This window comes from Dryobates pubescens, chromosome 4 (assembly GCF_014839835.1).
Source record: "Dryobates pubescens isolate bDryPub1 chromosome 4, bDryPub1.pri, whole genome shotgun sequence".
Taxonomy (NCBI): domain Eukaryota; kingdom Metazoa; phylum Chordata; class Aves; order Piciformes; family Picidae; genus Dryobates; species Dryobates pubescens.
This window is the reverse complement of record NC_071615.1, coordinates 33,927,129-33,943,281: the sequence shown is the minus strand read 5'-3', so window position 1 is coordinate 33,943,281 and position 16,153 is coordinate 33,927,129. Positions and strand designations below refer to the sequence as shown.

The 16,153-nt window shown below is 45.6% G+C and overlaps 1 protein-coding gene across 2 annotated transcripts; it reads left to right on the top strand.

The window, feature by feature from the left end:
• The first annotated feature begins 576 nt into the window (after window positions 1-576).
• On the top strand, window positions 577-7,469 carry TFPI2 (tissue factor pathway inhibitor 2). 2 transcript variants are annotated; one of them, XM_054161082.1, is made up of 5 exons: window positions 577-942; window positions 1,053-1,232; window positions 1,721-1,900; window positions 3,115-3,288; window positions 6,494-7,469. In XM_054161082.1, exons 1-5 carry the CDS (start codon window positions 861-863, stop codon window positions 6,592-6,594), a joined length of 717 nt encoding a protein of 238 aa, XP_054017057.1. In that variant the 5' UTR covers window positions 577-860; the 3' UTR covers window positions 6,595-7,469. The 2 variants fall into 2 exon arrangements, with proteins under 2 accessions (XP_054017057.1, XP_054017056.1); XM_054161081.1 differs by having other exon boundaries at window positions 6,491-7,469.
• Window positions 7,470-16,153: the final 8,684 nt, after the last annotated feature.

Here is a 16,153-nt window from a genome sequence, read left to right as displayed (position 1 = left end):
TCTTGGAAACACCTCCAGTGACAGGGATTCAACCACCTCCCTCTTGCAGGCAAGAACCCTTTCAGTCAAAAAGTTTCTTTTCATGTCCAACCTAAACCTCCCCTGGTGCAACTTGAGGCCATTTTCTCTGGGTCCTATCACTTGTTGCATGAGACGAGACCAACCCCTATCTGTCTCCAACCTCCTTTCAGGGAGTTGCAGAGAGCCAGAAGGTCTCCCCTCCATTTTCTCCAGGCTAAACAACGCCAGTTCCCTCAGATGAAATCCATCTCCTGGAGCTAGGCACAGGTTTCATCCCTGAAAACCAGCCTCTGCCCGGAGCGTCCCAAACGCGGAGCAGCCGCCGTGGGGCGGGGGGGAAGACTTTCCCTAAGTGACCCGACCCGGATCCGTCCGTGATTAACAGGAAGCGCCCTGAACATCATCTATAATCCCGTAATGTGAAAGGGGAGGGGACAGCCGTGGACCCTAGCCAGCTCCCCGCAGCCCCGCGATACAGACCCCGCCCCAGCCCGACGGCGCGCCAGCCCCGGCATCATCCCCCACCTTGCCCTGGCTACAGACACCCCTCCCCTCTCCCCCCAGCGACGGTGGCGGGGCTAGGGGCTGCCCGTGGCCCCCGCCTCTGGGATTCAGGTGGCGCGCAGCCCGGGGCCGACCGGGTCAGCGGGGACCTGCTGCTGCCCGGCTGAATCAGCCCTTCCCCTCCCACTACATGCGCAAGGAGGAGGCGGCCCGGGGAAGCCGGCTGGCCGCATATAAAGCGCTGCCGTCGAGCCGGACAGCGCCGCTCTCTCCGGGAATCGCGCTGCCACCCGCCCGTCTTCTCTCCTTCTCTCCCGCCCGTCCGCTGTCGCGACATGGCCGCCGGCCGCCGGCTGCCGCTGTCCGCACTGCTGCTGCCGCTGGCCTGCGCCGCTCTGGCCCCTCGTACCCTCACAGGTAGGAGCCGACGCTCGGTGGGACCGCGCGGGCAGCTTCGCGGGGCCGGGGCCGCCTCCCCCTCTGCCGCCGAGGTGGCCTCAGACCCGGTCGCTGGTGTCTTCCCGCAGAGAAGCAGCTGGCCTGCCTGCTGCCCCCCGACGACGGGCCCTGCCGGGCCATGGTGCCGCGCTGGTACTACGACAGGTACACGCAGAGCTGCCAGGAGTTCACCTATGGAGGCTGCCACGGCAACGCCAACAACTTCCTTACCCTCGACGACTGCGAGAAGAGATGCTGGACCATAAAGAGTGAGTCCGGGGAGGGGCCCCTGCTGTCTTCCTCGGCCCTGGGGAGGGGGCTGACCCGGGGGGGGCCCAGTTCCTCGGGGTGCTGCGGGAGTGGCAGGGGACTGGAGAGAGCTGTGGGAGCATAGTGTGTATGGGGGTGTCTTCAAACTCACCCTCTCTGCCACTCCTGCTTGTGGCAACTTCTCGCTGATGTTGGTTTTATGCAGAGAAACGAGAGCAAGTTGTCTCAGAGTCGATGCGGAATTTAGCTCTTACTATTGTAAATGTCACTTAATATTATAGCCAGTTGCTTACTAATGCATCAGATTCCTCCTAGAAAACTTAGCAAATCTTATCAAACTTAGCAGTCTTAACCTACTTTAAATGCAGGCGGTGGGACAAGCTGGGACTTGCCTGCAGCTGAAGTGTTTTGTCTACACTCTCCTGTTGCTCAGGACAGGGAGCCTGAAGAGTTGCTTTTACAGAAGATAAAATTATTTGTTTTGCAGAAGTGCCCAAAATCTGCCGGATGGAGGCTGACGGAGGACCTTGCAGGAGTCATCTAAGAAGATATGCCTTTAACTTGAGCTCGATGAGATGTGAGGAGTTCATCTATGGTGGCTGCTATGGAAATGCCAACAACTTCAGAGATTTGCAGTCTTGTGTGGACCACTGTCTGCCAGAGAAAAGTAATGGTTGTTCCAAGTTTTTAATAAAATAGATGGTTTGAACATGATATGAAGATGATATTTTATTTGCTGTTTTCCTCTGGATGCATGGACAGTGGTAGCTTGCAAGACTTTCTGTGAAGCAGATGTTTGTACTGCCTGTGTCATGTTGCCACTTGTCTCAGCTGTTAGTTGAAAGAGTGAAAATGCTGTTGAGTCTTAGTTTAATTTTATGACCTTAAATATGCCCAGGGCTACAACCAAACGATCTTGACTTCTAGAGAGCCGTATCTGCGTCATCTGGAGGGAAATAAGGTTGGAGACCTGTGCTGGGGCAGGTTTGTGAGGTGGTGTGGCAGTCACGTTCAGGGCAGTGATACTGGAGCATAAAGCAGAAAAGGCCTTTCTAAATCTGGGGCCTGAGACGGTGTTAGGTGGCTTGGGGTTTGAGGCACTCACCAACTCAACTTCTGATACAAGTTTTCTGCCTGCCACCACTCTCCAGTGTCTCTGGTGAGAGAGGAGGTAATTAAGAGCAGGTGACTATAGCTAAGTGCTGTCATAAATGCCAGGTTAATATCCAGTGCAAGACTTGAAGAAGAGAGATGGATCAGAACCTATAAAAGCTGTCACAGCCTGAGGAGACAGTTATTTTTGGCCAGTGGCAGATTTCTTTAGCTCTGTGCTGAACTGTTTTCACTTTCTCTGTTGCACAACCATTAAATTGACAGAAGGTCTCCATAAAGAAGAGTAAAGTTTTGGTGAAGCAAAATGAAATATGATTCTTTCGAGGAAAGTGGTGAAGTTTGTACTTTTTGCTGCAGGTGAGCAGGTTTTGCTGGCAAAATCACGGTAGGAATAAACAAAAGTGTGCCTTTTTCCTCTACAGAAGTAATTCCACTGGAATTGTTGTTCTATGTCTATATACATACATAGAGTAAGGCTTCTGGTCAGGCTATGTAGGTCTCTTAGCTGTCCTGTGTATGGCACCATGAATGAAGAAAGCCAATGTATTTCACCTGTGGGGTAGAAATCTTAGTTTCTGGGACTGCCTGTGGCTTTCTCGGTTTCATAACTCCCAGTAATAAGCTGATGTCCTTGGTAACAGTCACATCAATCCAATGGGAACAAGAGCTGTTTAGCCACAGCGTTTATCGCAGAGTAAATTGTGAGAAGCCAGACACAGAAGTTACATTGATGTAATTCTTCTTTCTCTCTCTCTTTTCCCTCCCCAGCTGGTCCCTTGCTATGCTACAGCCCAAAGGATGAAGGTCTGTGCTCTTCTTCTGTGTCTCGCTATTACTATGACAGCAAGACCAAGTCATGCAAGGAGTTCAAATACAGTGGCTGCGGTGGAAACGCCAACAACTTTGTCACTGAAGCTGACTGCTACAACGTCTGCAGGAAAGGTGGGAAGTTCTGGCCAGTCACAAGCAGATAGCCCAATCCAAATACCACTAAGAGCTGCTCACAGCCTTCTCTTGCTCATCTGGCCTTGCCACAGGTTGTGGATGCCTTTTGTATTTTAGGTTTGGTGTTTTCAAAGGCAGGAAAGGGGCTTTCTACAGGGGCTTGCAGAGATAGAAGGAATGGATTGAAGCTTGAAGAGGGGAGATTGAGGCTGGAGATTAGGAAGAAATTCTTTACAGTGAGGGTGGGGAGACACTGGAACAGGTTGTCCAAAGAGGTTGTGGATGCTCCCTCCCTGGAGGTCTTCAAGGCCAGGTTGGATGGGGCCTTGAGCAACCTGCTCTAGGAGAAGGTGAGGTTGGAACTACATGAGTTTTGGGGTTTCTTCCAACCCAAACCATTCTATGAATCTATGAAAATTGGTAATTGGAACTAAATCCTTCTTCAAGAACAGTGCAATGTGAGAAGGTTATGCCACTTTTGAGTGAAGTATAGAGAAGGGCATACAGACTGGTTTACTTACTAGAGCCCACAAGTCTTTGAAGTGTTCAGTACCAGCAAGAACACTCATTAGGGTCTCATTTTCTTCTAGATATTTTTCAGTAGGAGTAAAGTGAGTTTTGAAATCAGTTTAATTTTTTCCCTTATTTTCAGTATTCCCTGCTGTTCCTGTTTCCCATTCCCATTGCTAAAGATTTCTGCCCTCATCACTTGTGCTGACTCAACTGTTTCTCTGACCATTGGGGGAAGGCTTGGGAATGCTAATTGATTTTTTATGTAATGGTTTTATTCAAATCAGCTACTAGCTGTGCTTGGAAGTCAAAACAGTTGAGCTTTTTCCTGCAGTCATGTGTTCATTACAGCTGTTGTGAGTTTTAATACTCCAGCTTAATTAATTTGATATGTAAATCAAGGAGAGAAAAGCATAATTATATGTTGAAGCCCAGGGCACTCAGGAAGCAGACACAACATTAATACCAACAGGGGGAAAAAAGTCTCCAGGCTGTATCTAGCATGTATATTGGCTTTGGGAAAAATGAGAAGAGCCAACAAACAGTGTGTTCTAAACATGGGGTATGCACACGGTCCCAGTACTTCAGTATTCAAGAGTAGTTGGAAAGCTGAAGTCAGGAGATAATTCTTGAGTTCTGGGCTAGAAATCAGGAGCTAGGGCAAGGCTTGCACTCCTGAGCACAGTCCTCAGAAGGAAAAATACTGTCTGCCAGTTAGTCACGATAGGAATATTTCTGTGGATGACAAGGCTGAGTGTGTCTCTTCCCTTCTAGTATTATAAGAGAGTCTGTAATAGCATGCTAAGTCTATCTGACACGCTTGTGATGATGTAATTTGCATTGATTACTAGCTGGGCAATGGTAGGGCCAGGTTCCAGCCTAAGTGTGCAGAGAGAGGAGGAAAGAAACCACCTCTTCAGCATCTCTCTCCTGCCCACACCCAGCCAGCTCCAGCTGGAGCTGCTCCTTCCTCACTCTTTTGTGGAAGAAAGAAGGGTACACTGTCTGTCTCCTGAGGTGAGCAGGAGGTAGCCAGATGGAAAGGGTTTTAAGCTTTTTCACCAACTTCTGCATTTCACAATTCAGTAAGGCTTGGCACAGCCAAAGCCCATAGTTAAGGGCATAATTAGTGCTAATTAATGTTGTGCTATACATATTCATTTCTATAGCTTGGGAGTGTACAGAAACATTTAGCAAATCTTTCAGGCAGCTTAAACCACTCCTTCTCCCATAATTCCCTCCCCAGCATTTTTCCTGTTACCTTCTGGAGTCTGAATTCAGTTGACCTTCCCTTTGTAAACACACGACTGCTGTTTACATTGATTGATGGCTTTTGGAGTGAAAAGGTTTCTGACTGATTTCATTACATAAAGTTTATATTGGAAAAGAAAATAAGTACATTGGAGTTGACAATGAAAGGGTTGAGAACTGGGCTTTCTGGGCTGGTACATAAATAGCTGATTTTCAGTCAGATTTGCACAGTGCTTTCTGAACTGCAATGACACATTTCAAGCAGTCTTCCTGAGCATTTCTAGACATAACCCTGATGGTCTTTGTCCACTCTTCACCCAGCTTTGTGCAGAAAGCTTGGGGAAGTGTGGCTGGAAGTCTGTCTGGCAGAAAAAGACCCGTGGGTTCTAATCAACTGAATATGAGCAAGCAGTGTGCCCAGGCAGCCAAGAAGGCCAATGGCATCCTGGCTTGTATTACAAATGCTGTGTCCAGCTGGAGTAGGGAGGTGACTGTCCCCTTGTACTTGGCTGTGCTGAGGTCACACCTTGAGTATTGTCTAGTTTTGGGTGCCTCAGTGCAAGAGGTACGTTTTGGTGCTGGAGCCAGTGTAGAGGAGGGCAATGAAGCTGGTGAAGGGCCTGGAAAATAAGTCTTATGAGGAGTGATTGAAGGAGCTGGGGCTGTTCAGTTTGAAAAGGAGGAGGCTGAGGGGAGACCTCATTGGTGTCCACAACTACCTGAAAGGACACTGTAGGGAGGCTGGTGTTGGTCTCTTCTCCCAGGTAATTAGTGATATAACAAGAGGGAATGGCTTTGAGCTGTGACTGGGAAGGTTTAGACTGGATATTAGGAAAAAAAATTCATGGAAAGAGTAGTCAGGACTTGGAATGAGCTGCACAGGGAGGTGGTTGAGTCACCAACCTTGGATGTGTTTAAAGGTCATTTGGATGTGGTGCTTAGGGATATGGTTTAGAGGTGAACATTGTAGAGTAGGAAGTTGGTGATCCTGAGGCTCTTTTCCAACGGAATGTTTCTGTGATTCTGTGATCATTTCATCTTTACAAGCACTAGTTATATTTTGAACTTCACTGCTGTTCAGAGAAATGCAGTAATCGTTCTTTTTTGGTTTTCTTTTTGTTTTGGTTTGTTTTTTCAGATAGAGCAGTGTGTTTACTTCCATTCTGCTGTCACTGCAGGACAGCTAGAAAAGACTTTGATGCTTGCTCAGGAAAAGAGCAGCAAAATAGGACTCTAGTGCCAGGGGTGAACCCCTTGGAGACCTTACAGTGTGTGAGAATAGGATGTCCAGAACACATTTTACAGTTTCTGATTTGTTTGTTGTTATTGGATCAAATGCTTAAACAGCATAACATGGGAAAAAAAGACTCAACCTAAACAAAGAGTAGTAACACTTTTTGTCACCCTGTTTCACAAACTGCTTCCTTTGTTTTCTTAGCAGGGACTCAGAAACCAAGAATCTACAGGCCAACCAATGCATTCCGCAGAAAAGCAATGATCAAACTGATTAAAAAGCCTCAGATGTACAACCCAAAGTCTTAAAGCTGCTGTGCACTTGGATGTTTGAAACGCCACCTTCTGATTCCACTTTCCTCTTTTGTAAGATAGTTTCCACACAGTTTTACACACCAGTGCAGGTCTGTCTTTCGGAACTGCTTTTTATCTCCAACTAACTTTGTATAAAGAACTGCATTTAATGGAAGAAGAATGAGCCCAAGTTTGGTTCTTCTGCTCTGTTGCCTTTGCAGTAGCACTTTGGCAAAGCAAAGTGTTGAGATTTCCATGTTTTTATGGGGGAATGTTAGTACTGCCCTGGGAGAGTATTTCAGCTGTTCCTTAGTATAACTAAGAAGATTACAAAGCTAAATCTCCACCATGGATTTTTTTGTTGTCATCCTCTGCTTTGGAAGGGGTGTTTGGAGGTTCATTGCCCTGCTGGTTTACACACTTTGCACTGTTGATTAAGCAGGCTGTCCTTTACAGTTATGCTCACAACCAAGGCTTTCAAGACCTTTCATAACAATAAAAGAAACATAAATTTTAGTCTGGCTCTTCCCACAAGGGAAGGTGAGAAAAAGGATACTTTGCTAAACACACTGACAAAGGCAATGAATAAGCTAGGGGAGGATTCAAGTGGAAAAAGTAGTCATTACTTTTTCATGCTGTTTGAAATTCCTGCTGAGTTATACTCCAGGTTCTCCAATGGCATAAACCAGCATCTTTTTGATTTTAATGGAGCTATGCTGGTTACATCTGCTGAGGATCTTGACAGCTGTGTTTGTGGTGGCCGTTATAGCAGAAGAGCAAAAGCTTCTGTGGATCTCATGCAGCCCCTCTTTGGAAGCACTGTTGTATTTCTTGTGACAGATTATGCCTATGATGATAATATTAAACCTTCTTTTATGTTTTGTATTTGAGCTGTGTCTGAATTTCAATTAATTTCACCTACACTATTTTGCTAAATCCAATTTCCTAAGTAATGTTAATAAAATATTTTTGGGGAAACAAAAACCCAAAACCCCCTAAACAAACAAACAAAAAAGGCAAGCTAGTTCTGTCATTATCTTGAATTAGTAGTGTACACCAATATGTGTAATGGAACCTATTATTTACTGATTATGACTCTGAGCAGAGCTTATTTGGCTCTTCAATAGTTTCCTTAGTGCTGAGGTCTTTTATTTGAAGAAAGGCAGTAAATTGCATTGATGTCATTCATCCCCAGCAGTTCTTACGGCTCAGCTGGCTCTCCCTAAAGAGCTGCTCTCAAAGGGGTGCTTAGTTAAGCTGATTGTCTGCTGCTGGGTCTCCTATTTGATGTTGCTCTATCATCTGAAGAGCTTTTGTGGGGGTAGCAGGCTGTTTCCTCAAAATGACTTTGGCTTTCAGTTAGAAAATTCCAGGTGTGTGCTTTAGCCCAATTTCAGAGGGAAACCTGATGGGGAAACTAGGGAAGATTTGTTTTTCTTACTGATTTTTCTTTCACTGCTGGATTTTCAATGAAAGCAGTCAGCTGTGCTTGCTGTTGTTCTACCATTCTATTTCTGGTTCTTGATGTCAAAACCCCCTTTTTATTTCAATAAATCTGTTGCTGAGTGCAGATGAGTGAGCATGCTGCAGGACAGAAAATTGCAGGCAACTAGTGTCACAGTTTTGAGTTTGTCCCGCACCAAACCTCTCCTCTGGTAACCAGCCTTCTCTAACCTCCCTTCCCTCAGGCTGTGAATTTTGGCCATGCTGCTTAGAGCAGCAGCCCAGAGTGTCCCACCAGAGTGAAGTAGAGGGGGAGAATCATCTCCTTCAACCTGCTGGTCAGCTCCTAAGCTGCTCCAATATCTTTCCAGACTTCTGTGGCTTTGACTAATCTAAATAATTCTCTATCATCCCCCAGCACGTTCTCTGACTCATGACTTACTTCCTTTTCAGTTTGCTGATGAAACAACACTGGCCCAAGGCTGGCTCCATTGTTAGCATTTTGCCCTGTAGAAAATAAACACAGCCCATACCATCCTGCAAATTAACTTTTATTACAGTAGCCAGTGTCCAGCAGCTGGTTTCATGTGTCACAGGACAAATCTCCACTGCAGAGGAGGGAAGCTGTCACTGTAATCAGTTGAGTTCTTGTCTTGCGTTGGCAAAATGCCACTGAAACTCCTGACTGGTGATTTGCATGGGACAGTCATACCTGCTGCTGAAATCAGTAGCTTTGATTGAACTCCATTGTAAATAACATCACTGCTCTTTAACTTTCCATTGCAACCCATCGTTCAGGTTCCATTCTTAGTGACATCTTGTAAAAAACTGCATCAAAATCTCTTAAAAAATGGAAGTCTGCTCTGATTCTTCATCCTCAGCCTGTGGCAACACTCAAGGATTTGCCTGGTGAAGTGTTGCCAGAGTAGAAGAGTGACTTCGTATTTCAGCAAAACGTTAAGTATCAAAAAGACAAGTTAAAAAAAAAGATTTAAAAAAAAAGAAAAAAGATAAAAGAGGAAAAAAAAAGGAAAGGGGCAAAAGGAAAAAGGAAGAAAAAAATAAAAGGAAAAAAAAAGGTAAAACAAAGGCAGGGGGAAGGGAATGTAGAAACATGTAGTTTCTCCTCAGCCATTAAGTAAGTATTCAGATGATAGGCATTACTGTACAGGACCACTACTCACTGAACAATGAGGCTCACTTCCATGGGAGCAGTCTCTGCACTAATTATCACTAGCAATAGTTTTCTCTTTCTAGCAAGGTAATGAAGCAGATTCTGCTTTCAATAACACTAGTGTAAGTGCATAATAATTCTGGCACATCCACAGTGTGGTTCATCCAGGTTTACATAACCATGCCTGGACTGCATTTATCTAGGAGAACAGATTTTTTTTGTCCCTGCCTGGATCCAGAACAGCTGCCCTCAGCAGTAGAGCTGACTTCTAGCTCAGTGACAGAACCTTTCATCTGTGAACATAGAATCGTTTGGGTTCGAAAAGCCCTTTAAGGTCATTGAGCCCAACCTTTTTTGTGACTGCCGAGGATGGGGCTAAACCATAGCCCTCAGCATGTCTCTGCCCCCTGGAAACACCTCCAGGGGTGGGGATTCAAGCTCCCTGGGGAGCCCATTCCAGTTTTTGAGAACCCTTTCAGAGGTTTCTTTTAATGTCCTACCTAAGCCTCTCCGGTGCAACTTGGGGCCATTTCCTCTTGTTCTATCACTTGTTACCCTAGTAGAAGAAATCGCCCCCTACCTGGCTCCAGCCTCCTCTCAGGGAGTTGTAGAGAGTAAGGTCTCCCCTTAGCCTCCTTTTCTCCAGAATTAAGCCACTGAAAGTGGTATTGAGCACTCAGCATTTAGGATTGAGATTTTCCTCTTTAAAACTCTCCTTTCATTTTATCTTGTATTTCCTCAGTTCATCACTTGCTCATTTCAGCCCAAACGTGTTAGGGAGGAGCACACTGTAACAGGGTGAGGCTCCAGACCTCAGAGCTACAAAATGCCCTTGAACTATTTATTGCTGAAACCCTCTGTAAAGAAACCACTGAGGAACAGCTGGGATGGCTCCACGGGGAGAAAAGAGGTGGGACATTATGTTTAGCATTTGAGGAAGGGAAACAGTCACAGCACTTGCTGGCTGCTTCCTGTTCACAAGAGACTTTGCTGCAAGTTGTGCAGCAATGTTCATCCCCTGGCTGGGAAGCCAAGGCTGGGAGGAGGAGAGGGAGGGCAGTCTTCTCTGACTCATACTATGTTCATGCAACAGCCAGGAAATGCTGGACCTCACCATGTTCTTGGTGCTTATTAGCCAGAAGACCTCTAAGATCCTTTCATCCTGAATTTTCAGAGTATGAGTAACTGAAGATTAGCATCATGCTGGACATGCAAATACGCTTTCTGAGGACATCACAGAAACTCTAAGGATCCAACTGAGTCCATCACCCTGGGTACCCAGGGAACTTCCCATTGCCATTACCTGGGGAAATTCCTTGTTCCCCAGTGCAAGTCACAGCCCGTGCTGGGATCTTCGCTTTGATCAAGGGATGATGTTTGTCCCAGCATTGTGCAGAGCTGCTGGGGACACAGGCTGGGAGCTGCAGCACAAGAGGAGCAGGGCATGGGAGTGATGGGTGCATTACTCTAGGTAGCACTGGAGAAGTGACTATGGGGAGAGGGAGAGCAGGAATGAATGGGAGGTTCCTACCATGCAGTCTGGCCTGCTGAGGCTGGTGAGAGTCCTCCTTTCTTGCCCCTTTCAGCAGCACTGCCTTTTCTGTATGCTATCCTTCATGGTCCAAGCAGCAGCTTCCATTCTAAGGAACAATACGGATTTATAACAAGTTGCCCAGCAAGGTGGTGGAGGCCCCATCCCTAGAGACATTCAAGGTCAGGGATGATGGGCCTCTGAGCAACCTGAACTATTTAGGAATGTCTTTGCTTACTGCAGGGGGGTTGGACTAGATGACCTTTGGAGGTTCCTCCCAACTCAGTGCATTCCATGATTCTATGATTCTGTGGTTCTATGTTTCTACATCCTTTGATCACTGTGTGACACACTTGTTAGCCAGATGTATTGCAGCACTGCCATACATCAGCTAAAGTACAGAAAAAAGTAATACAAAATGCAGCTACCTGACCCCTCAGGGGGGAGCATACAGTATTCAGAGTTTGGAAATGCATCAGTGTACTCAGCAACAGCCTAAAAGTATTCTTTTCCTCCTTCAGACATCCAAACCCATCAAATAATTACTGTTTTGTCAACTGATGCAGTAAATCTCAGCAGCACTAGACTGAATCAGAATTGTTTTGGTTGGAAAAGACCTCTAAGGTTATTGAGTCCAACCATCAACCCAACACCACCATGGCCTTTAAACTGTGTTCTGAAGTGCCATTTCTACCCATCTTTTGAAGACCTCCAGGGACAGTTAGTCCACCACCACCGCAGGCAGCCCACTCCAATGCCTGCCCATGCTTTTAGTAAAGAAATTTTTCCTAATATTCAACCTAAACCTTCCCTGGCACAATTTCAGGCCATTTCCTATTGCTGTGTCACCTGATACTAGGGAGAAGAGACCAACCCCCACGTGTCTGCAAACTCCCTTCAGGGAGTTGTAGAGAGTGAGGTCTCCTCCAGACTAAACCACCCTCAGCTGATCCTTACCAGCCCTGTTCTCCAGACTCTTCACCAGGTGCATTGCCCTTCTATGGACCTGCTCTAGCCCCTCAGTGTCCTTCTAGTGAGTGCCCCAAAACTGAGCCCAGTACACAAGGTTGCAGCCTCACCAGTGCTGAGTCTTGAAGGACAATCCCTTCCCTATTCCACAAAGCACACCAAAGCATGACTTCAAGATTTTTGCACCTGCTGACTGTCAGCTCTTCCTCTATTTTATTGCATTCAAACTAGGTAGATGTGAAGAGAAATCATGATACATAACTAAACAGTGGACTGTTTGGGTTATTGGTAGGACCCAATGATGTCAAACCTGCTTCTGCTCTCTTTCATCCACTTGCCTAGTCATCTTTGATTCATGATTAGGAGTCAGTCTTTCTGTGTGTTTTGTCTGATAAAAGTTTCTGTTTAACAGTCAGTGTTCAAGAAAAATGCTTCTTTTCCTGATCAGCATCTATGGGGCTTATGTCTTGTCTCTCAGAGAGACCTTACTGGATATGTTTGGTCTGTACAATGTCCCCTTTACCCATAATGCAGGTCATGCAGCCTGTACTTTGGTCTCTGTCATTTCCTCAGATTAAGTAAGAAAGGAGAAGCAGAAGGAGTTTTCTGGGGAAGGGTTTGTTCATTCTGTATCTCTACAGAGTGTGTTTGTACAGGTGAAGGTGAAAGCAGAAGGGATAAGGAAACAAGGACCTCATTTACAAAGGTGTTTGACTTGTGGGGTTATAATAGGTGTCTAGCTGCTTAACACCTACTGATAGAGTGGGAATTTCCCAGGCACTTTTTAAAGTGTTTGGGGCACCTTATCTCTGTCCCTGGACATTTATCTCTATCTTTTGTTTATTAAAGTAAATATCTTTGAAAGTCTGGCTCTACCTCTCACTTTTAAAATTATTGAAAATCAAATGATTCACATCTCATTGTCCTGCTCAGAATCAAATAACTTGGTGTTGCCTAATGTTGAGACCTTCCCTTCTTGTGTGCCAAGTGCCAGGATGCCACCATGTGCTCAGTGGGCTAGGTGATGAAGGAAGGATGGGTAGAATTTGGCCCACTAGGTGGGCAGCTCTTTAAGACAGGAAATCTGAAAACCAGGAAAATAAATGAAAAGGCACATGCATGTAGAATCATAGAGCTACAGAATCATAGAGTCATGGAATGGTTTGGGTTGGAAGGGACATTAAAGACCATCCAGTTCCAACCCCCCCATAGGCAGGGACCACTTCCACTAGACCAGGTTGCTCAGGACCCCATCCAACCTGGCCTTGAACACTTCCAGGGGTGGGATATCCACAACTCCCTTGGACAACCTGTTCCAGTGTCTCACCACCCTCACTGTAAAGAATTTTTTCCTAATCTCCAGTCTAATGTCCCCTCTACCAGCACAAAGTCATTGCCCCTCCTCCTGTCACTACAGGAATCATAGAATCATAGAATGCACTGGGTTGGAAGGGATATCTAAAGATCACTTAGTACAACCCTCCTGCAGTAAGCAGGGACATCTCCAACTAGATCAGGTTTCTCAGAACCCCATCAAGCTTGACCTTGAATGTCTCCAGGGTTGGGGTTCCACCACCTGCCAGGGCAACCTGTTTCAGTGTTCTATCACCCTCATAGCAAAGCACTTCTTCCTAATGTCCTATCTCAATCTCTTCTGCTCTAGGTTAAAACCATTGCCCTTTGTCCTGTCATTACAAACTCTTGCAAACAGTCGCTCCCTGGCTTTCTTGTAGCCCCCCTCAGGTACTGGAAGACTGCTAGAAGGTTTCACATATAAATACCCAACTTGGTGCAGCTGCTAAACTGGCCAGAAACTAATGTCTCCCTCTATGCAGAATCCAGGGCCAGATGTCATTTGAGCCAATATATTTGGGTCAGTGCATTTTGTAATATTAGGATTTGTCCCAGATTTAATTAATTGGAATAAAGAGAAGAAAGCAGCAGAGTTTCTGTGAATGCTGCAGTATGAGAAGATGAAGATGTGAACCACCCCTGGTTTCAGTTTTGCAAAGCAGAAACCTGTCTGACATTTGGTGCAATCAAAGCCACACCCTTTTCCATTCAGCTTTGATTTATTAACTAGAGAGCCCTGATATCATTCCCTCTTTCCACAGCTGCTGGTGCTATCTCCAGCTCCAGACAGCACGAAAGCAAGCTCTGTGCTCCAAAGATGGCAGTGATTACAATTTTTTAACACAGTCATCATTTTCTGCTTTTTGTGTTTTCCAGCTCTGAAATGAATCATGCCCATAAAACTAAGCCAAACCAAAACCAAAAACCTTCACATTAAATTGGTCTCAGACACTAAGAATAAAACATCCACCACACCCTGTGATGAATTCATTAATCCATCTTTCAAAATAAGTAATCTAATTAGCTTGCAAACAAGAATATGACACACACGTGGCTCTTCAAATAGTGTTGACATCCTGAATACTTCAGATTCCTGTGATACCCAGCCTTTCACTTGCTGCTTCCAGTTCCAGTAAGACCCAAGAGCAGGACTTTTCTCGCTTTCAAAGGTTACTTGGTGGACAACATGGAATGAGATCATGGTCCAAAGCTGGGATGAAAAGAACAGATCTCTGAGAAAGTAAAAATTTCAGTGCTTCTAACCAAGAGCCCTGTGCACAGCTGACTCAAAAATATGCAGATTTTGAAAGAGCTGAGAGCTGTCATTTGGCCTCTTCATGAGTATTAAAGCTCCAATCAGAAGTTCAGTATTTCATGGCATATACAGCTGTTTGTATAGATGAAAGAGAAGTGAGGGAAGCAGACTGGTGAAGAATGCAAGGAACTGCATTTCAGTATCTGAAGGGGACCTACAGGAAGGCTGGAGAGGAGCTGTTCAGAAGGACTTGTGGTAATAGGACAAGGGACAATGGTTTGAAACTGGAGCAGGGGAGATTTACGTTGGATATAGGAGGAAGTTCTTCACAATGAGAGTGGTAAAATGCTGGAACAGGTTGTCCAGGGATGCGGTTGAGGTCCCATCCCTGGAGACATTCATGATCAGACTCGATGTGGCACTGGGCAGCCTGACCTAGTTAAAGATATCCCTGGTCTCTGCAGGGGCTGTTGGACAAGATGACCTTTGAGGGTTCTTCCTAACCCAGTGCAGTCTGTGAATCTGTGAGACATAGTTCTGTCAACTCAGACAAGAGAGCTGCACTATGTCAAGAGGCCACAAAGCTGAATGAAATTAGGGTGGTAGTTTGGAGGGTGAGGAACTGAAGGTAAATTTCAGATTGATCTATCATCCAAATGAAAGGCAAACCAGAAAAAGTGCCCAACAAAATCCATTAACGTTCTATTCATGTGATCATAGAATGGCTCAGATTGGAAAGGACCTTAGGGATCATCTGCTCCAACCTCCCTGCCATGGAGAGGGACTCCTCTTAACTCATATGACACAATTAGCTTCAAGTATTTCAGAAAGATCCACCAGGACAAACAGGTGGGTTATGGTCTGTTGTTGTCATCTATTTTTGCCCTAAGGTGGTTTCCCCCCATCACTTTTTATGTCCAGCTTTGCTGCCATGCCACAGAATCTCAGAAATTAATCCAAGGTGAATATTTGCCAACCACAGAATCATAGAATCATAGAGTCAGAGAATGGTTTCGGTTGGAATGGACCTCTAGAGGTCATCTAGTCCAACACCCCTGCAGTAAACAGTGACATCTCCAACTAGATCCATAGATTCATGGAATGGTTTGGGTTGGAAGAAACCTTAAATATCATCCAGTTTCAACCTCCCTGCCATGGGCAGGGACACCTCATACTAGCCCAGCTTGCTCAAGTCCTCATCCAACCTGACCTTGAACACCTCTGTGGGGGGGCATCCACAACCTCCCTGGGCAACCTGGTGGTGTCTCACCACCCGCACTGTAAATAATTCCTTCCTAATCTCCAGTCTAAATCTTGCCTCTTCCAGATCAAAGCCATTCTCTCTTGTCCTATCACTACAAACCCTGGTAAAAAGTCCCTTCCTGGCTTTCTTGTACTTTCAGGTACTGGGATCATCAAGCCCTCTGTCACTGCACCCATACTCTCAGTCCCTTCACAGCTAACAGAAGTGCTGCTGCACTGAGTTAAGCCTTGACATCACCCAGCAAGGAGGGGTTTCTTTTCTGGTATTGATTTCTTGGCTTTTTGCTAACATTTTTTTGGCATAGACTGTGAGATAGGAAGAAATTATTTCTCTTTCCCCCTTTTTTGTGTGTGTCTTTCCCCCCCCCTCCCCCCGAAGTTCAATTCAAAAGAGAATTTAAGTGCTAATTATGTTGTTCATTGTCGTCTTCATTTTGGAAATCTATAAGGAGCGTAATCAGATTCTAAGAATCAAATTGTCCTATTGACTACTGAAAAAAAAGAGGAAAGATCACAGTATCAGAGAATGGTGGGGGTTGGAAGGGACCTCTGAAGATCATCCCTCCTTGCTAGAGCAGCATCACCT